Raw genomic sequence first — 21,571 nt, forward strand, 5'->3', positions numbered from 1 at the left:
CACTACAGTCACGACAACGGAGCCTCGCTCCACACGCCTGGTTTGCCAAGAGCCACACTCACAATCTTCCTCCTAGTTCACGACTTTCAGGGAAGAAGCTGACAGCCACTCATCCAGTTCAACAGCAATTCCCTCCATCACACCCGCTGAAGATCCCTCCCTTCCACACCAGCCTGGCCGGGCTTCCAGCCACGTCAGCTCTGCCACCTCCGGGCACTCCCCACACGCAAGAGCTGTGGCAGCACCAACCATTCCTCTTCGGAAGCAGCGGGCAGGAGCTGTCAGGCTGAGGGGCCACGGTGGACAGTGCAGCAGAGCTGCTGTACCTGGGCTGGTCACACACAGATCCTGGCACATGGGACTGCAGGTGGAGCAGCCTGGGGCACGTTCAGGTGCGTTTCAGGGATGAGTGTTGAGGCTCTTGTTGTTACACCAAAAAATAAACCTTTTGGTAATTACAAAGACTTGACTTCCAGAAAGAGAACCCTCCTCACTCAAAGGAAGGGCTTTACCATCAGTTTCTTCCACATGCCAAGTTCACCTGGTGGCCCACGGTCACACCAAAGGGAACAGCACCCTTCGGAATAAGGCTCAGTGCACGTCCATCCCACCAAGCTTGTGCTCCAAGGGCATCACCTACACCAACCGCCTCTGACCACCTTCATTAGCTCTTGATCATCCCAGAAAAAGCACAGGATACTTAATCATTACCTGTGGCAAATTCCTACGTCTGGTGGCTCCTATCGAGCCGAAGGAAGCCAGGGGGGTCTGCAGAGCGGCAGCAGCTGGAAAATGGCACTGAGGCTCCTGGGGCTGTACGTGAAATACAACCCAGGAATAATGTTTGGGAACTACCAAGTGTGAAAGGCAACGCTTCAAGCAACACACACCTAAGCAGGTTTTTCTGACAGAAAGAGAGTCCCGTGTCTCCAAGCCGTGCTAGGACACAGTGGAGGTGACAATGCCACTGCACCTCTATCTCCAGGCGCTGTCAGAGGTAACGGAGTCACCAAACGCCGCTCAGACCCCAGAGCTCTGTGCAAAAGGCAACAGGAGTTCCCCTTCACTTTGAATCACACAAGTGCCCCTTCAAAAAGTCTTGGCATTCATCATATTAGTATCTAACTACATTAAATCATGCATTCATGTACGGTTTTATAAATATCTGCTGGATACACTTTCTCTCTCAGAGGAAAAGCCATTCCACTTCTGTCCTCCAAGGAATGGTCTCATTCAAAGTCTGGAGAGAAGGAAGCCTGTCATACTTAACTGGGGGAGGGGGAAAATGAGAATAAAACCCACTGACGGATGCAGGACACGTCCCTGCACGGTGATAAAAGACTGAGAAAAGTCCAAGCTGTACAGTAAGATCAACACACACAGGACAAGACGTTATGAATCCAGAATGCCACACAAACAGGTCCTGTAAACTCTGATTTACAAGTGCCAAGAGAACTGGAGAAGTATCAATGTGCATAGACCAGTATTTCAATTCCCCAGGTATTCACCTTTCCAGAGTGATCTGAAAGATGCCAGGACCTTATTTTGCTCTCAGTGCAATCCGGGAAACTCCATCACGTTACACTGGGGCGAAGGAAGTTAATCAATGTTGTAGAGTCTGGTTTTGGAAATATTACTCCACACTGGCTCATTTTAAAAGCTGACTTTTGAGCGAGTTATAAAATTCTTTATTCTGCAGTACTACAATTTAAGCCCTTAAACCTTCCCTCTATGAAAGCAGATTGTCAAAAATGCTGACAAACACACAAGCCCAGGACTGTGGTGCTCAGCGGCGGCAGCACCACGACTATTGCAACTGCTGGATGTGAAGTGAATTTGCATCGCAGCCTCGCAACTCTGTCCCACTGAGGGGGACAGTACAGCCCTCAAAAGGAAGGAAGACAAAGATGTTGGCCTTCAAAGGAATCATTTCATGCAATGAATTCATTGCAACTCCTGTTCCTGCAGTAAGAAGTTAAATCAGGTATTATACAAAAGTCAGTGTCAGGTTTCTCTAGGAAGAGCCTTGCTTGGATTTGCACGAACACCCGTTTTCTCAGCCACGTAAAACTCACCCCTTCCAACACCACTATGCGACCACAGCTCAGTCCACAATGCTCCGGGTCCAGCAACGCTGCTGAGACTCTGCCCTTCTGGCTGGAGCTGCCAGTGCCAACACAACTTTCTCTCAAACCCCACTGCTGAGCAAGACTGCCCGAAGCCGTCGGACAACGCCGCGCGCTGCGCTCCAGACCCCATTTACAGACAGCGCTTAACTTGAACAAAGCACCAAGTCAACAGGGTTCTTCACTCACTAGAAATAAGAGAAGAATTCTGGAAGCAGAGTCCTCTCTCAGCTGAGATCTTGCCGTGACACTACATCTATGGTGAAAAATAAACCAGCATTGCTGTTCACCGGCAGTACCACCGAGCCAAACCCGTCCTCAACGGCAGACAGCGCAGCCACGCGCAGCTCCAGGCCGTAAGCTCATCCCTCCAGCGCTCGTCCCAACATTGTGCAAGAGAAGCAAGTGACAGACTGTCAGTTCAGAGTTGGACTTTGCATTTTCTTGCTTCTTTGGACTAGTAAATTACTTCTAGTTGAAAACTACTCTGCTAGTTTAACGTATCTGTACAGTTCCTGTAAACATTGTGAGAGCACACTGCTGCACACACAGTAACCGTTTGCAATTATTAACCTGAATATTACTTTGCATTTCTTCAGAGCTAGAAAGAGTTCATCCACGTTACGGATCAATAACAGGAAATCGAACATCAAGCTCAACAAAATCAAGTTTTAGCACAAATATTAAATGTTCACGTGGATTAATTTAAAAAAAAAAAGCACACGGTGAAGAAGTTCAGGCCAGAGCAAATTCAATATTCCCTTGAACAGGACAATTCTTGGAGCAGAAACACAAAGCTCTTAATTCCAGCTGCATCACAGGGAATTCTCACATAGGCTGCTCTTTTAAATCCAAAGAAGCATTTCTCTGGTATCAAATGTTAAGCTCACACGTTATCATTTAAGTTAATGCCCAAGTGTACTGTTCTGGTAGAACCATGGCAAAAAAAAAAAGAACAAAAAAAAAAAGAAAAGAAAGCTGGCAGGTAAACCACGATTGTATGAAACTCGATTGAATCTTGGCAATAGTTTCAGAAGATTAAGGTAACTTACAAGTTACTACAAACCCCAGACATGCTGCCATACTGCACTTCAGAGCCAACCAAAGCAAAACGGGAGATTACTTCACCCTCTTCCAAGTCCAGATTCCGGGAGGACTTCAGGAAAATCCTCTCTGCTGAGGAGCAGGAACAGTCTGAAAGTACAGGCCAGCATGGAGGGACCAAAAGATTCAAAGCTTTATTTTTTTTTTTTTTTTTAATAAAGTTAACAATAAAACAAAATTCACAAGCCTTCCCCTCCCCGAGCTGGTTTCCTCTTCACACACAAAAGCACACAAAACAGAGGTCTCCAACCGAGAAAAATGAAACTGCTCTAAGTACAATGAGACAGGATGAAGGAAGGAGTCTAAGTATGTCCGTATTCAAGGTTAAAATAAGCAGATCAGGTATGTGTGGGGTTTGGGTTTTTTTTTAGCCAAACTGGAAAAAGAAATTTCCTGGCCCAGAAGCTGAAAAAGAAAATGAAAGGTATTAGTGCTTTCAAAATTCAAAGACAATATGGTTAACTACTATCCTGCAGCAGCTTGATGCCAAGTTCTTAATCCAAACAAACCCATTTGAACAGGCAGGAGAGGTGAGATCTTTGCTGTGTGATTCCAGCAGCTAATTCCCAACACAGACTGAGAACATGGGTAAAGGAGGCTGATTTACAAGGAGGAAGATAAACAGCACAGGAAGCTTGCAAGACCTCAACATTCACTTAACTAAAGACCTTAAGAAACAGACGCTTCCCTAAGGGGTTGCTGACACCAGCTCAGTGCTGAGCACTTGCTCTGTGCTGTATAAAGCCATCCTTCTCCCAGGTGTGTGGAGAAAGCCTGGCCACACGTGAGATTTGAAGGGACATTGAGTAACAGCTTCTTCATGGCCTCTGGTCACCTCAAAATGCTTGCAGGTGGAGGCCCTCAGGAGGATTCACAGCTTTATGAAACCAGAGGAGAGAGCTGTGTGTTGCTTTTGAACATGAAAGAACCAGAATGGGCCATCAGCTGGGACACTGTGCAGGGAGCTTTCCAAGAGCTCCCAGATACTTTTATGTGGGCAAGTCAAATACTCTTGTTGAACAGCACAAGGTCTCTGGGAAACACAGCTGTCCTGTTAAGTGATTTGCTTACTTACCTTTCCAAAGCTGACAGAACACTTCCACCTACCTTCAAAACTGAAGACACCTGGCCCACCAAAGAAGGCCTTGAAGATATTATTTGCATCAAAGTCTACGGGGAAGAAAAAGAAGTTGAGAGCTGAAGTGAAACAGGCAGTTACATTTTTCACACTTTAGAAATTGTCACTTAATTGAGGGCCTATAAAGCTTTTTATAAATGGACAAAAAGCTACAAACAAAGAGCTTGCTCTGAGCACTGCTGCACGGCAGTGGAGCACAGGGCCCCAACTAGCAGAAATCAGGTAAAAGCAACAGTTGTCAGAGAGAGAATTTCAGTCACAAGAGCAACTGAAGAATTTTGGATAAGCAGCATTTAGTGATCCACAATCTTCCTGTTACGCTATTTACACTTCCTACAAAAGACTTGTGCCTAATGGCAGCTATTACCTACCAGCTCCATCAGGGATAACATCCAGCAGGTAACCTAGACTGCTCACACCTCAAAACATTCACTGCAGATCTGCCATGCAAATGCTTTCAGAGACCAATCCGAGTCAATTCAAGGAATTATTACAAATGGGAGGTTTGCTTTAGAGGAGAAGGCAGACTGTAAATGGACTAATCTCTTTAAAGTCTGTCACGGCAGAACATCCTAAGGAACACTTACCTGCTGTGTTCAATCCATCCTCTTCTAGATCCTGCCCGCTGTCGTAGCGTGCCTTCTTCTTGGGATCTGACAGGATGGTAAAGGCTTCACCAACCTCCTTAAATTTCTTCTCCTCTTCCTTCTGTACCTCTGCACTTGCCCCACTGTGTCGGTCTAGGGATACAAAAACAAGCAGGAAAGAAGCTTTTCATTTCTAGTGTAAATGGAAAACGCTGCACATGGACAGCTACTGTCACAGTGAGTATTTGAGATCCGGGGGGTCAGAACTGTTATTTGTCCAGAAACTCCCTCTCTCATATTTATTCCTGCCTCTGAGTGATGGCTGTGCAGGGCATATGCATGGAGCAAGGGGATCAAAGCAACAATATATGCTTCACTAACAGACTGTTTGTGGGTACCTGGATGATGCATTAGTGCTCTTTTCCGGTAAGCCTTCTTGATCTCATCTTCAGAAGCATTTTTATCCACACCAAGGATTTTATAGTAGTCTTTCCGTTTGCTCTTTTTCAGCTCCACCTGTGCGTTCTTTAGGAGTTGTTTGTGTTCTAGAAAGAAGTGCAATGCCAAAGGAAAGTGGCTTTAACATCAGGTACAATTTCCTGCTTTAAAAGAGGTTGAAGATCAACATGTTGAGATCACATGGGTTGAAGGATTCAAGTGCCACAAGTAACCAACCCACTTGGATTTACAGTCAGGTAGCTAATTAAAGCCTCACCGTCCACTTAAGGCTGTTTCCACATGTAGATAAACATCTCAGTGCTATTAAACCAGTACTAGACACCGAGCCACAAAGACTAAGGTTACTCTGTCATTTCAATTCAGGCTACTAAAGAAGCAAAGATGACAGTTAAGAACCATAACCAGATATTCCGAATCTAGTGCACTGCTTCAGCTCCAAGCTAAATTATCTTCTCAGCAGTCAATGCTGGGAAAGAAACCAGATTCTGAGACAAGCATTTCAGAGTGCTTCTGAGGACTTTTCCAGTATTGTCCTGCTGGAGTAAAAGGCTGCAAATCAGAGCATATTGTGGGGGGAAAAAAGCAAACAAAAGCAACAAGAAAATTGCCAGCTAGGGGAAACTCGTGCACACAAAAAGAATGCCACTGTGCTCACCTTTTGTTTTTTCTGTCTGATAAACCTTTTCATAGTCTCTTACAGCATCTTCATATTGTTCTGTGTCCATGTAACTGTGGAAAGAAACACTAGTGGCCAAGGTGCACTTATAGGAAATATCAAAAGGGGGTTCAGGTACAAGTTTTCTGGATGGATATGAATTAATGAGGAGATATCCACTGGACTGCAGAAAGAGCAATCATTAACGACCCCACAAAGGGTCACTGCTGGACTGACTGGAAGCCCAGATCTGCTATTTGTGGGAATTTAGCAATTATTGAGATGGAGCTTGAGAAGAACACTGAAGGCTGTAAATTAAAATGAATGCACAACAGGAAAGCTACAATAATGGGTATGGTTCCTCTATAAGCTGGGCAGCTTTGCCACAAACTGGGGAATAATCAGTATTGACAAAAGCAGCAAATAAATCCATAGTCAGAACTTTGACTGCTTCCCTGGTTGGTGCCAAGTTACAAAGGAGACATCCAGACCTGAGCTTCCTTTGTACAACTTGCTCAGCCTCATTGCACTACGCTGCAGTATTATCCATGGCTGAAACAGACAGTCTCAGCTGATTTCTCCTTTATGAGAACCAGGGCATCCCATTTCAAAATCAGGTTTGCTGGAAGTGTGACTGCCAGGATAAGATCTCTTACCTGCAGCAGCCCTCCTGAAAAAGCTTAAGAGAGGCTCTCTGGGACAGGACATCTTATCTTAGTCTATAAACATAAGTCAAGCTTTAGAACAAATCCTGCCTAAACACAGCAATCAATAGGCAGTGCCAAATCCATGCAGGCAGGACAGACTACACAGAGCTTCCCTCATCTCCTCGGCAGCATAAGGAACAGGAATAAACTCAGGACCCCTTAAGACAGAACCTTTTATTCTGTTAAGCTTCAGATTTGTTATCCCTGTCACTCACTGCTGTAGGGAGGAGGTTCCTCCCCACAAACCTGCTCAGCACGTCCATTATAAAGGTCTACTTACCACTGTGCTCTCCTCAAGTATGCTTTGATATACGTGTCATCCAGTTTTACCGCATTCGTGCAGTCGTCTATTGCTTCTTCAAGTTTCCTAAGCTAAAATGGCAGACAGAGGTGAGGTGAGTCCCAATCAGAGAACAAAGACTTCTAAATAGCATTATGATTTTAGGCAGATGACAGGTGTAAAGAATCTTGGAACATCTCACTGTTTTCTGTGTCTGCATCTAGGAATTTTTTTCCACTCCCCCCAAAACACAGAGCTTTTGTTCTTTAGGAAAAAAGGAGAAGCTTGGTTAGTGAAATGGTAGAACTATTTGGTGCTTCTCTTTTAGAAATGCACTTGGAAACAAGGGTTTTCCTGAGAATGATCTGAAAACCAAGTTATTCTGTAGTCAAACTAATTCCCAGACAGGAAAATACACTTAAATATTTACAATTTTTTTTAAAAAAAGCATTGTTTTGTTTTCAGACAGAAACAGTCATGTAAATATCCATTCCCATTGCCTCCAGTTGATCCCAGTTCCCAGGTTTTGAGAACAGCCTCTGTCTCTTGACCAAGTCGGGTGTTGAAAAGCCCTGCTGCTGTCAGAGCAGGAACCAACACAGAGACAGCTGAGGAGGAAACATACTTGAAGGAAACACAGGGTGGAAAATTGAAGCATTATCACATGATTGACTGTTTCTCTGGATTGTGTATGACTAAAATGCAACAGCAAACCTGGGAAAAGTATCCACAGTTTTTAAATTAGGTTGGTTTCTTTTTAGATCAAAAAACAAAGACAAGATCTACAAGAAGAATAAGAAAAGAAATCTTTTCATTACTAGAAAGGAAACAAATAAGAATGCCTTTATGCTGATTAAGATAAGACTTAACCACATTCCTTCTCTCCCTCCTACTCTGTGCAGCCCAAGTATTTCAGTTTTGTTTCTTCAGGAGTCAACCTCGTTGGCTGTTTGGAACAGATCCAATCATTGTGCAAGTACAAAAACCTGAAACATTGCCCACAGCACTAGAGAGATCCAGCTGCCCCAGCAGCCAGAGAAGCCTCTGCTTTCCAGAATAACTCATTTGCAATTTATAAACTATGTGATGAAGGAATATGATCAAAGACTACCTGACAGGTGACCACTTCTTACCTTTGAATTAACCGTTCCCCGGTTGCAGTAGAGTTTGGCATTTGTTTTTATATTATTTGGATCTATTCCTAGTGCCTCTGTGTACAGTTCATATGCTAGCTTGTAGTTTCCTTCTTTGAACGCTTTATTCCCGTCTTCTTTCTTTGCTTTAAGTGCTTTGGCATTCTGAAAGAAAACAAAACCTGGATAAGGACATTAGGTAGGTGGTGAAGGGGTACCAAGCACCTTATTTTGCTGGGCAAGGTAAAACATAAGCCATTATAATTTGGTTCCAGACACCAGTGCAGGATAAAGTCACTGCTCTGCTCCAGCAGCTGGGAGAAGGGATCGGTCCAACAGAGCCAAGCCAGGTGTTTGGTTAAAATAAGATTTTCTGTCAACTTACAGTCCCATCCCCAGTATCCACAACTTACACGGCAGGCAAGACATGCTTTCTCATGATCAGGAGCCATCCTGAGTGCTTGGACAAAGAATTGCACTGCCTTCTCAATACAGTCCTCGTAATAAAGGCAGAGACCACGGACATACAGAGCGTCTGCGTTTGTCGAGTCCATTCGTAAGATGTCACTGTAACAGACATATTAAAAATCAAAATAAAACATTTCCCTATTCCAGTTTCCTTCTGATCTCCAGAAGAACTCTTTCTCTACTGAGATATTTACTTATTTTATCAAGTCCAGATGTGCAAAAAGGAACTTGCTCAAGCAAAACTGCTGGTTATGAACGGAGTCTAAACACAGCTTCCTGGTAAGATTAACTTTAAAGGGGAAAAATTCATGCATTCTTCCTCATCACAATTTGCATTAATGGATTATTTCTTTTTTATACTCTCTCATTAATTCCAGGCTGTGGAAAACAAGCAGCAGCCAGGACATACCACCAGCTGTTACTCAAGCTCTAGGCCTTCAGATGCTCACCTTGCTACAGACTGTGCCTCTGGGTAGCGACCCAGTAATGCTAAACACTCAGCCTTGAGGATTTTGAATCGGTGACAAGCAGGAGCAAACTCCAAAGCACGATCCATGCAAAATACAACCTAGTGGGAGAAAAAAACACAAGTGTGAGCAAAGCAAAGAGCCAAAGGCCTGGTGTGAAAGGCTGCACCATTACCACCCGTGAGATTTCAGCTTTGTCTTTGGACAGGAAGATAAGCACGCAGACACCTATTTCCTTAGAAAATGTTCCTCATGTGCAGGGTTTTTGTTTTGTCTTCTAAAGGGCTTTCTGTACCACCTGCTACGTTACTGTGACACAGCCCTACAGAGAAGATTTGAGGGACACCTGTAGAAAGTCTCTCTATTTAACTCTTCTGAAACTGTAGGCCCTAAAGAAAAAGCCAAGGAAGACAATTCTGCCCCTGTTTCCTGCATTATAAAGACATGTGGGAAGGACAGTAATTCAATAGATTGAGACAGTTTGGACTGGACAGAACACAAAAAAGTACAGTGCAGGGATGATCTTACAGTGGTCTGACTGCAGTGGGCAGGGTGATCTAATGGGTCTTTTCCATCTCTGCCTCTCTGGTGGGGACATCTGCATGAGAACAGGGTCATTGTTCCACCAAGGTTCATCTGCTTCCCCAGCCCGTGACATCACGATTGCCCGCTGTGGGAAGCACTGTGCTCCAGACTGAGAAGCCAGTGGCTTCTGGGTGAGGAAGGAGCAAGAGCAGCTCTCCAGGAACAAAGATCACATTTCAGGCAAGCCTCCCCAAGTGAAGTGAGACGGGAGAAGTGAAGGGACAGATGCAATAGCCCAGAACATGCAGTACAGGCAGGGCAATTCCTACACGTGAAATCCAGACTGACCACGCATCCCATGTGCTCCTCATATCCAGGGGATACAAAGCTGGGATTTACCCTTCCAAAATCTTGAGCTTAGTTTAAGAGTCAGTGACCTGAACAATGAGCTTAACGTGCTGGACAGTCTCTGAGCCAAATGCATCCATCGAACAGAAACAGTTGCATGAGAAGTTATTTGGTGCCTTTCAGATTTCATGCTGTTGTATCAGGTCAGCACCAGCTACATCCTGTCACAGCCCTTGGGAAGAAAGATTTGGAAACAGTAACGGAGAATGACCCACGCAGATCCGCGTTCCTCCTTCAAACCCCCTCGCTATAGCACTGGCAGATAGACTGCCTTTTTTTTTAATTAAAGAAAGAAGAATCCTGGATATGCATTTTAGAAGCAAAGCGAGATCGAATGCTGCTGCTGCTGCTGACAAAATCTGTATCAAACAGCTCATTGATGGTTCCACTCACCCTGCAAAGCAAACAGCAACAGAAGATGTTCAGCCCTAACCAGTCACCCTCTTCACTTCTCATTCTTTCAGTGCTAAGAGAGCACGAGCTCTGCCGTTTTCACAGCTATTACAGTTCACAAGGCAGTCGTGCTTCAATAGCAAAAGGATGTTGTACAGCAGCTCCCGTTAGAGCCCAGCTAACGCAGGCAGGGAAATGAGACACGCAGCTGGCTGAACTGGCCAGGCACAACGTGTCAGGTCATAATGCTACAGGAAACAATCGAGTTAATCTCACCTTCCTGAAATCCCGTTTCTCAAAATCCACTTCAGCTATTTTTTCATACTCCAGCACAGTACTGGCATTCTTCAGCTGAAAGACAGGAGAACACAGCAAGTGTTGCAGGACAGTCACTGGTTTGAAACACCATCAGGTGGTATTTAAGCAGCCAATCCCCCAACTGTCAGAGCAAAAACTATGGCAGAACATGGAACAACAATGCAGATTACATGAATACTTTCCCCAGGCACTAAAATCAGTTTGAAATCAAGTGACCTAACTGGTAGCCCAGGAAAATGTACCCGTGTGAGTGAGATACAAAAATGGCAGCAGCCTTCTACATGCTGCATCACCCATTTCCGTGCTCCCTTACCAGCATTTCCCCTCTGGAGTGCTGGGTGAAAGACCAGTTTAGCCTCCATGCTCTTCTGCTAAGAAGAGACAACAACACACAAGAGTAACTATGCAGCCTGGCTGTCTACTGAAAAAGAGATACAGAGACTTTGACAGCGTCTCATTTTTCCCCATTACCTCACAGCCTGCAAACAGTCATTACTAACGATGACTGTAATTCTACCTTGCAAATTTGAAGCAAAAGGCTTATCAGATGAATCCATTCCCTTTGACAGGCCCATCTATTGGGAATATTTAAATGTTAAGAGCCTCTTACCTCTTGCTGTGCCTGGGTATTCTTATGATCCAGTTCTAAAACTCGTTGAAAGCAGCGGCTGGCAGCCATGGCATTCCCTAGGGAGAGATGGCACTTCCCTTCCCGCAGATGGCCCTGAGGGGACAGTTAGGAGGGAGTTGCAAGAGGTGCAGCAGGTGGAGACAAGGACATTGGGACATGAAGAAGTATGAAGTTTTCCACATACCCTCACAAAACTATCATCCAATCTGACAGACTGCTGAGCATCTCCCAGTGCTTCTCGGAACCTCCCCAGCATCATGAGTGTGGCAGCTCTGTTCCCATAATAACTGGCATTATTGGGACAGGTGTCTGGAGATGTAAGAGCACTCACTGTTAGTGCGACACAAGCAGCTACACAACTCGTAGAATAGGCTAAAAAGACAGGGTTGGATTAAAAACTTACATTCCCTCCCAATTTAAAACGTCACCTGAATGGGTTAAGATGACACATGATATCAAGTGTTTGTTTTGAACAGCAAGTCAAAAAACTATTGCTCCCCACACTATACATGGGAATACACTCATCTGGAACAAGTGTGTGGTGTTTGGTCTGGCAGCACTGCTGACCCCACAGTAGCAGAGATGTTTTATTGGTTTCATGTTAAGAACACCTTGGCTGCAGGAGAAACAAAGAACTGCTGCCATCACCCACAGTGGCACTGACTTGTGTTACACATCTGGTGAAATTTCACAAGCAGGCAAAAAGATTTTATCCAGCATGTGCTGTTAGAAACCCTGTTAGTGTATTTTAAATCAATAACCAGCTTTGATTTTCAGACACAGTATTCAGCAAATATTATTACCAACTCTTCTCACCTATGGCTTTTGTGTAGTAGTTGTATGCTTCATTGTAATCTTTCTTGGCGTAGTATGCGTTTCCTTGTTCCTTGAATGATTCTGCTTCTCTGAAAGGAAGCAAAACACCACATTTTAAGAGGAATGGAGCATCAGAACAGATTCTGACCATGCATTTGATCCCCAAGCAATGTCAATATAACTCTTCAGTGCTTCAAAATGCTTGTAGCTGGTTGCTGTGAGATTTCCTCTGTCGTTCATGAGGAAACAGCAGACCCCACGTCCTGCAGGCTCTCAGATACTTCAGCACTTCACTAGGGCCACAAACAGGGATGCTCAGGGGTATTACCAAGCCAAATATTCCAGGAATGCAATAGCAGACTCAAGCCAACTTTGAGCATCCTCCTTTCAGTCTCAGATGTGCCTATTTCTGGAGTCCAGCAAAGCTCAGCTGGACATGGTTAATCAAACTAGCCTCCTCCTGGGAGGTGCTGCATGACCTCAGCAGTCACCCAAGTCAAGAAACAGAGTGCTGTCTATCCTTCAGAAGTCCCACATACTTAAGAAACAGGGCCAAGAACAATTTCTACATTCAAAAGACAGCTAAATTGAGAAGAAATAAGGGTGCAAGCCTCAAGCAGAAGCTTGGCACTGCCTTGGCAACAGGTCCAGAAATAGTCCTCATGTTCAAGAGCAAGCATTTGCAGAGACAGTTTAGGACATTTAAAAACACACAACATATGGTTTGAAGCAGCATCCCTTAAACTCTTGAAAGCAAAGTTTCCCCTGAAGGAAATTAAACCCTTCCCTTTCTTCTCCCATCTACCTTCACCATTTTAGACAAGCAGTCTGAGAGGGAACTCGTAACATGGTGTTGCAGATGAATTCAGCTTCACTGAATCAAATTCAGTGATTTAATTCACTGGCTTCCTCTCCTAGACTGTTTAACATGTAAAAACTATGAGAGTGACTAAAAAGAAGCATCAGCCCACTCTAAGATACAGCATCATGCTCTGGGGACTTCACTGCTGTAGCCAGAGCAACAGACGCTGTTTGTCCACCCTCCAAAGCACTTACACAACCAAACTCTGGCCTCTGGCCTCAGACAAAGACAAATTCTAACCATCAGAACAAAGACCAGCTCAGACTCCATCCTTCATGTCCCACCAGGGATGCAGGCAGCATATCTATGAGCCTCAGCTACTCCCTCCTTCAGCAACCAGCCACCTTCTGCTGGAGCAGCCCAGCCCCAGGGATCACCTGCACAGGGGAAATGACCACAGCACCAGGAGTAGAGCTGAAGCTGATCATTACACATCATCCTACACCTCCTGGGTGACTACCAACTGCTCTGAGCACGGCCTTTGCTGAAGCAAGGGAGCAGAAGCCAAGGAAGTTAAAATAGCTGGGTGACCCCCCAGTCTGCCAGAGCAGAGCTGTACTTGCAGGCTCAAACACAGGTCAGTTCCAGGCTGTGCTGAAGTGTTGGGCTTCAGCATCTTCTCGAAAGAAGGATTCAGAAAAGAAGGTGTTTCTCTGCAGCACTTGCTGAAGGAAAGCTATTTACAGGGAAATCCAAGCTCAACAAACCCAAGGCAAATCAGAGAACACAGGACTGGAGAGTCACAGGACTTTTTCCATACAAATACCTCCATCCAGCTCCAGAGGAAGCATGAGCTGTTCAGTTGCTCTGGGGCTGAGGAGCTTTATTTCTGTGCCTGGCAACACTACTGTAACAAAGGCCCGAGTCAGAGCCAGTTTCCAGTCCACCAGGTACTATAAACACAGAGATAATCTTCATCTTTAAAATGTTTAGACTAATCTGTCACAGGAGGTGAAATGCAAGCGATCCACTTCTGTACTTCTGTTCACCTTTACAGAACTCTCAAAAATTAGACACAGCTTTGGGCAGGTTTCAGGACCAGGTTTTGCCCAGAGAAAGCAGAGACTTTGCTTTCACAAATCACATTCTTAATAAACCGAACAGGATAGAAGTTGACTGTCTTCATTGAAGGTTGTAGCTACAACAGACCCAAAGAGTGGAAAAGGGGCTCTTACTACAGAGGATGAACTGTCAGAACACACCACAGTGAGCAGCCTCATTCAGTCTATAACACAAAGGCTGAAGGACAGATCCCTGCCTAGTCCTGCATTTTAGTGACCGGGGGCGCAGAGCAGACTCGTGAGAACCGACCACCACTGAGCATTTTTATTTTGGAAGCAGGTAGAGATCAGATCCTTATGTGAGAAATGCATTTATCCACTGGAAGCTGCCAAGCCAGGACAGGCTGAACTCGAGCCGAGGTGCCCTTGTGAGGGGGGAGTGTGGCCAGAGCCCCCCAGCACTCCCAGGGCACCTCGGCAAAGGCAGCGAGGAGGAGGAGGAGGAGGAGGAGGAACGACCCCACCAGCGAAGAGAGCAACGTTCAGCAAACCTACCAGGAGAAGAACAAAGGGAATTGTGTTGCAACAAGTTCACATGTTTTGAGCCCCATTCGGGCTCGCCATTGGCCATTCCCACACAACCGCCTCGTGCAAGGGGTTGTTTTCACTGAACCATCCCAGTTTTGCCAGCTGGCAAAACAATAGACACTGGGAGCTGCTGCGCCGAGGGCCCATGGGCCCAGCTACGGGTCTGCCCTGCTCTTCACTTTCAGTTTTAAACTCCTGCCACCAGCCACTCTCCAGGTGCAGCTCTCCCTGCTGTAACTGCTGAAGCCATGGAAGGAACACACAGCCACGGGGCTGTATTTATTTGAAATAAGATTCATAAGTAACAGGGTGGCAGAGAAATGGTTCGGCACGCGCACCCCGCTGCCTCCAAAGGGTCTCGTCACACTGCCAGCCCAGTTCATCCCCGCTGCACCCACTCCTGTTCCAGCAAAGGACACACCTGCCCATCTGAGAGGGGAAACTGCCCTGCTGTGCCTCCTCTGCCCTGGCCCTGCCACCACCTCGCCCAAGGAAGGTGCTCATCCTGCAGCCCGACTCTTCCCCAGAAGCCAGCACACTGCCAGCCCCCAAACCTCCGCTCTCCTCCTTCCCTGGGGCCACGAGAGCCAGGGACACTTATGGGCCTGTGAGATGGATCCGTGTCACAAGCAGCAGGACTCACACTTTGCATGATTAAAACACATCCAAAGACAAGGACCTCTTTTGAATGTTACAGATCAAACACGTAAAATACAATGGGAAAAAAACAATCAGCAATTCTGCACTTGGGGAACCCTGACACTAAGTAGTTTGGCCAAAACTCCATCCTCTTTTTTTCTGTCATCATAAATAGAAAAGAAAATCACAGATCCTATTAAAGTTCCTTCCCTCAGAAGCTCTCTGACGTATAGTCTAAAGAAAAGGGTGAACAGAATTAATGGCAGAACTCATCTGAGCCACCACTCCGAGCAGCCCCTGAGTCACCAGCCTTTTAGCAATTTTACCTGTCACCTTATGAGGAACCATCGACTAATAGATACAGCTAAAGGGCTGGGTGCCAGGGCATCCTGTCTGCCAACAAACTGCTGGGGAGAGCTGGGAAAACAGGAGAAAGAAAACAGATAGATGGCAAAACCAACCTTCACAAACACCCGAATTCTGAGCTGCGAGAGAAAACAGGCAAACACAAGAATTACTGTTTTCTGCTCCTTTTTTTTTTTAGTGGTCTATTTTCCTTTTAAGCATTTACTTTAGCAGATTGATATATCAACAAGTCACAGCACCTCAGATAACACTAGCAGAATATAAGTACCCAGGTATTTCTATCGCCCACATGACTTAATGATGAAAAAAAGACTGGGAAAGAAAAAGCAAATTGCCTCCAGAGCACGAAGGCAAAGCCAGTTGCTGGAAATGCAAAGCTCGTGGTCCAAGAACCCCAACACAGAACAGAAGCATCTCTCCCCAGTTGTGCTCCACTGACATAGAAAGCACACAGAGACAACAGCTCTTGTTTACCACAGTCCCTGGCTACAACAAGAGAAAAATGCAGATCTCCTGATATCACTGGTAATTGTTTCAATCCAAACAGATGCTGCAGCCTGAATGAGATCATTCTGCATCTCGCACTGATGTAGGCTGCATTCCCCACTTGCTACTTTTGAAATTGAAGAAGAATCGTGCTTTGCTAAAAATACGATCCAGGCTGAATGGGTTCCTTTGTGAGGGGAGGTTGGTGTCTTCTCAAGGCCTCTCCACGCTGGATGTAGAAGACAGGGAAGAGTTGCACCAAGGGTCTCGGGAAGAAGCCCGTCTTTCATCGCTTGCGTGCACCGTGGGCTCACAAGGAGGGGACTGTTTGGAGTAATTCTCTCCCTGGGAGCTACTTAATTTTTTCTCTCTTTTGTAACATTTGTCAAGACCTGTAATTCTTCAAATGCTCTGGCCCCTGTCACCCTCGAGGACCTGCCACCAAGACAAGCAGCAGCCGCGTGTTCTGATGCTCCCCTCGCACGCCGTGCAAGGAGCTCGCTGCCTGCCTGGTGGGAGAAGGAACCATCACAAGGCTCCCTCTATTCCCCATGCCTGGCTGAAAGCTCAGCCCCTGCACGTTCCCAGAACAGAAGAGCTGTGAGAAGCAGCCATCCCCGCACCACTGACACGATCCCACGCTCGCCTAACAACTTCTGCCTCCTCCTCAGAGCTTCCACACGCTGCCTCCGCTCGAGCGCCGATCGTGGTTCCACCCTCCCACTCCAGCTCCTAACGAGACACGTGCAGACCCACCTTGTGACACCTCATTTTCTAAGTCAGAAACTTTGGGGATCTGTAGAAACAGGAGCTCCTGGGTCAGGGGGTGCTGGCACAGACCCTGTGCACACAGGTACTACCACCCAGCTACAGAAATCCTGCATTCAAGCAGGTGGCAGACTCGCTCGCTCTCAGCTCTCTCGACCCTCACTCCTACTTCATTTCCTGCCTCCATTATGAAACTGTGACCAAAAAAAACTATCTAGGGTTTAAGCAAGGCTCCAAAATCCTGTCCTGGCCAAGTAATCTTTTTTTGGGATGCTCTGACAAAAGGAACACACCTGCCTTTACTAAGCAATTCTTGCAGAGACTTTTTCTTTAATAGATATAGTGCCTTTATCCAGTATTTTTTGTTGTTGTTTGAAATCCAGTCCAGATTCTCAGCTGTCAGATGTTACTCAGCTGCTTGGGTAAAATAAGTTTGGTGATCTCAATACAGTTTACAGCAGGCAGACGTCTAGAGCTTAAAATTAGCTGTCATATTTGCCACTGGACACACTGTACTGTCCCTTCTCTTCTTTCAGGACTCAGCAGAGAAGCCAAACACAGTGTACACTTCCCTGGATGCCTTAGAGATCCGTCCTCCAGGTTGGGTTTTACTCTGACTGAGGATTTAGAGTGAAGGGGACACATATAAATGATCTCCCATCAGTAGGGTTTGTGTGTTGTCTCTGGTGCTTGGAGGAAGGCTGCAGGTGGAAAAGCAGGTCCTTAAACACAAAATCACATCTAACATACACCGTGATCACCCTCTGCAGCTGGAGAGCCTGGTGCTGACCCGACTGCAGCAGAGCCCAAAGCAGAACAGCTCACCAGGCACCACATTTCCCTGCACATCAGCACCCCCCACTGAACACGGAGTGAGTTTACTACTAACTGCAATACAGAAATTAAAACGATGACATTTACTCACAGCATGTCCCCAAACCAGGGAAATCTCGAGTCTGTACAAGCGAATATCTGCACGGATTGTCTAAAGACTCTGAAACTGAAATGGAAAAGCAAAGGTCTGCCTCAGAGTGGACATTTAATCCAGAGGGCACACGAACCCCCCACGCTATCCTCTGCACACACCCCACAACATCCCCCATACCCCAGCACAAACTCAAACGTGGCAGATCAAAAGCCACAAGAACCAAAATACGTCACAAGAAATCAGAGGAACGAACCCAACCTCTCCCTGCAGCTCTAAGTGAAAACAGCCTGACGAGCCCCGAACTTTAATTGCGCAGTTATGTAACACACCTCACTCGCCCAGCTCGGTATTAACCTAATTCATAGCAATGGCACAATCATTTCTGGCAGGATCACACCAAAGCTGTCACGAGAACTCACGGAATGGTCCAGAACCAGCTAGGCATTGGTTTTTTTCCACAAAGGCCTAAACGAAGGAAGTCAGCCAGCTTTAAGAATTACATGGTAAAACAAGTGCATCTACAACATGATTCACCCTAAAAAACCATCTCGTGTCAGAGAAAAAGGCTGGAATTGTAGGTAGTGAGCAGCTTTTTACACTGTATAAAGCAACTGCCGAATTCAGAGCATTTAAATACTCTGCAAAGGGATGGGAGAGTAAACAACTATGTGAGCAGCTTCTGCTGCTCTGCATATTATCACAAGATCGTAAAGTAATTACATACTAGTAAAATAGGCTGGATTACAGCCTGGGAAACTCAAGTGCCCATTTACAAGCAGAACAGGAATAGTGGAACCTTCTTGAGGATACACCATAAAGACACTTGCCCACCAGCAGTGACCCTACAGCGACTCAGCCCCAGCTCCTGCCAGCGCTGCCCGTGAACTCAATCAAGAAATGACATTTATTCACCTGACCAAGACACATCTCATCTCAGGCAAACAGGGGTGGAGAGACTCCTGCTAATCACCAACACCTGACAACCTCCAGGCAACACCTGCCAAACTAATTAGTGACCCAAAGTCAGGCAAGGTCTGAATCCTTCTTGACTTCTGCACAATTTCCTCTCTGTGGCCAATTTCCCGTTCAATGCTTTCCTAAGGTGAGCTACGATTCCCTGCTGAGGCATCCACACAGCTGACATCTGCAGCAAAACCACTGTAAAAGCAACAGCCTGTGCAGATCATCTCATAATTATATTTTCCAAATGATTTGAGATGTTTCTTTTTAAGAGGGTTCCACATCCTCCAATGCTGAAGACTTGAGGAGAAAGATCCAACCTTAAGTGTTGCACATCAAACAGACTCTAGAGCTGCCAGGAGGATGACAAGGAAATTCTCCCTGGCAGAACTCCAGTGACCCCAAGCTCACAGACCAGCTGGGCCCAGGGAAAAACTCTCCTCGTAGCTTAGAAACCTGTAAAATTTATTTTTATTTTTTTTTTAAAGTGACTTTTTGGGTGTGGATTTGTCTCTGACCACACCACAAATCAAGCCCTGCTCAGCAGCTGCTCCCCAGCGTACAAACTGCCACTAACACCACCACTACCCAGCAGATAAAATTAATGCAATTACATCAACCCAAATCCTTCCTCCTACCCACATAAGGATCCCCACAATTTATGCAGCAGCAGACAATAATTAGCCTGTGACCACACTATTCCTGTGCCTTAAACGACCTGTGAGTGAGCCATTTGGCATGTTTTCAGCTGTTTCAGTGCAGTAGTTACAGTCACTCTGAAATACAAATCTCCAGTTTTGCTAATTTCCTATTTTTATTAAGCCAGAGAGCAGAATCACACATTTAGACAAAGGTGAGTCCTGAAGCAAAGTTATCTCGTGGCATTGTAATTCCTGAACAGAAGCACAGAACATGGAAACCCCTGATGCTGACTTACAGCAACGATTCAGAGAAGGGTTTCCCTTATTTTTGCTGTTTTTTACAGAAGCCAGGACAGACACACCACAAAGGCTGCACTAAATCAGGTTCCAGTGAAATGTCTGTGTGTGCCCATTAATGCAGAGAGCCTGCACAGCCCTCACACTGTTCAAAATGTTTTACAAACATTAGGCACCTAATTAAGCCTCCAACTACTCTTCCTAATACAGGGACTATCACTCTAATTTACATGTGATCAATTGAGCCACAGAAGTCAAGCAACTTGTGTAAACCAGGAAGGGCCAGAGCAGAGAAGAAGTCAATGCACAGGAGCCCAAGAAAATCTGTCCTGGCTGGAAGAAAGGCCTGAGTGTGCAAGGCTGAGCAACAAAAAAGAATAACTGCAAGTGGAATAATCATCTCCTACCCACACAATTCTCTTTTAGCAAGATAAAGGAGTAATATCCTAACAACAAAAAAAGGAAACATTGTGAAAGTACCTAACAAAAGCACTTCATGGTGAAACCACAAACTGTGGCACTGGCCTTATGACTCCAAAAAAAACCCAGATGCACGAGACCACCTCTGTTCTCCACAGCTGAGCCCTCCCCTCAGAGCAGGGTGAGGACCCTCAAATCCTTCCATTTCTGCACCTGCTGAGCCTTTCCCATGGAGACCATCCCCGTCCACGCCGGGTTTCCTGCACCCATCGCCGCTGGGAAGGAGGAAGGGAGGGTAACGTTAGAAGTCGCTATCAGATGATTGTGCCTTTGGCACAGTTTTTGCATTTGGATATTTTTAACATTTCAAACACCACATTTAATTAGCCTGGGGGAAGGGATGACTTAGCCATGAACAGGGCTTTCCCAACTTTACAGGCCACGCAATTTGTGAGTATTCCAGGCACAACATCCAGGTGCCTCTTCAGCAACGTCTAATTTAACTCCTGAGAATGACATCACCAGGAAGCCAGCTCCTTCCCAGCTCAGCTCCTTAAGCCTTCAATTTCTGACAGTAAACAAGCAGCACAAAACACCTCAGGCCATCAGTAACATTTTGAAAATACTGTTCCTCAGAGGCCGCTTTCTGGTTTCTTTTATTTTTTTTCCTCCTTTTCATTCCATCCACTGAACATTCTTCTAGAGCAATTGCCTCACCTTCTACAGAAATAGTTCTTTCCTCCCCAGTTCCCCAGGAGATAACCAACTGCCAGCTCAGATGCTGCAGAGCCAGTGGAGTTTCCCAGCCGTGGGACCATCCCACCTCACTGCACCGAGACTGCAACGCTCAGCGGCTGCTGGGAACCAGCTCACTCACTCTTGAGAAGGAAATGTGCAGGAAAGGTTGGGATTCCCACCACCCCCAGCCTCCCCCGGGCAAAGTGCACCTGATCACTTTAGAAATAAATCAGTTACTGAAACTTGAAGCAGCTCTTTGATTGTGCAAACCTTGTCAGAGCAGGACTCTGCCCAAACCTTTGTCTGCAGCTGACGTTTTCCCATTATCCACAGCAAAGCAGGACAGAGTGAAAACTGCTGTGTGCAGATTTCCAGGGGATACAGGGAGCAGGGCAGTGGGTACGATGAAGAAGCAAAGAGCACTTAAATCCAGGAATTTGAAGCTTCCCCTTCCACAGCACAGCTTAATCGTTTCCTCCTCATCCTCAGCGACGGGAGGAAGCTCTCTGCAGACGCCAGCCAGCGCGGCCCCAGACACAAATGCTGTTGTTTCTATTTCTAGGACACTGGAGCCCTCGCTGACTGCCGACAGCCTGACTGCAGTGCGGGTCGGGTGTTCTGATCCCGGTGCACACCCAGAGCTCCCAGACACCCCGAACACC

At 46.0% G+C, this 21,571-nt stretch overlaps 1 protein-coding gene across 1 annotated transcript; it reads right to left on the reverse strand.

Annotated features, from left to right (window-relative positions):
• Nucleotides 1–3,349: 3,349 nt before the first annotated feature.
• On the reverse strand, nt 3,350–15,653 carry DNAJC7 (DnaJ heat shock protein family (Hsp40) member C7). Its single transcript, XM_010174001.2, has 15 exons — nt 15,632–15,653; nt 15,113–15,238; nt 12,216–12,302; nt 11,584–11,708; nt 11,379–11,492; nt 10,727–10,801; nt 9,107–9,225; nt 8,603–8,756; nt 8,190–8,354; nt 7,057–7,148; nt 6,070–6,143; nt 5,354–5,500; nt 4,956–5,108; nt 4,338–4,400; nt 3,350–3,635 (listed from the first exon to the last, which is right to left on the reverse strand). The coding sequence occupies exons 1-15, from the start codon at nt 15,651–15,653 to the stop codon at nt 3,598–3,600; spliced, it is 1,554 nt and encodes a 517-aa protein (XP_010172303.2). The 3' UTR covers nt 3,350–3,597.
• Nucleotides 15,654–21,571: the final 5,918 nt, after the last annotated feature.

This window comes from Antrostomus carolinensis, unplaced genomic scaffold (assembly GCF_000700745.2).
Source record: "Antrostomus carolinensis isolate BGI_N321 unplaced genomic scaffold, ASM70074v2 scaffold15828, whole genome shotgun sequence".
Lineage (NCBI taxonomy): Eukaryota > Metazoa > Chordata > Aves > Caprimulgiformes > Caprimulgidae > Antrostomus > Antrostomus carolinensis.

Coding starts and splice junctions, on each gene's coding strand:
- DNAJC7 (XM_010174001.2), bottom strand. CDS start 15,653: ATGGTTCCTCATAAGGTGACAG. Junction 8,757..9,106: donor GAGGCACAGTCTGTAGCAAG/GTGAGCATCTGA, acceptor TGTCTGTTACAG/TGACATCTTACGAATGGACT. Junction 6,144..7,056: donor TACTTGAGGAGAGCACAGTG/GTAAGTAGACCT, acceptor TTCTTTCCACAG/TTACATGGACACAGAACAAT.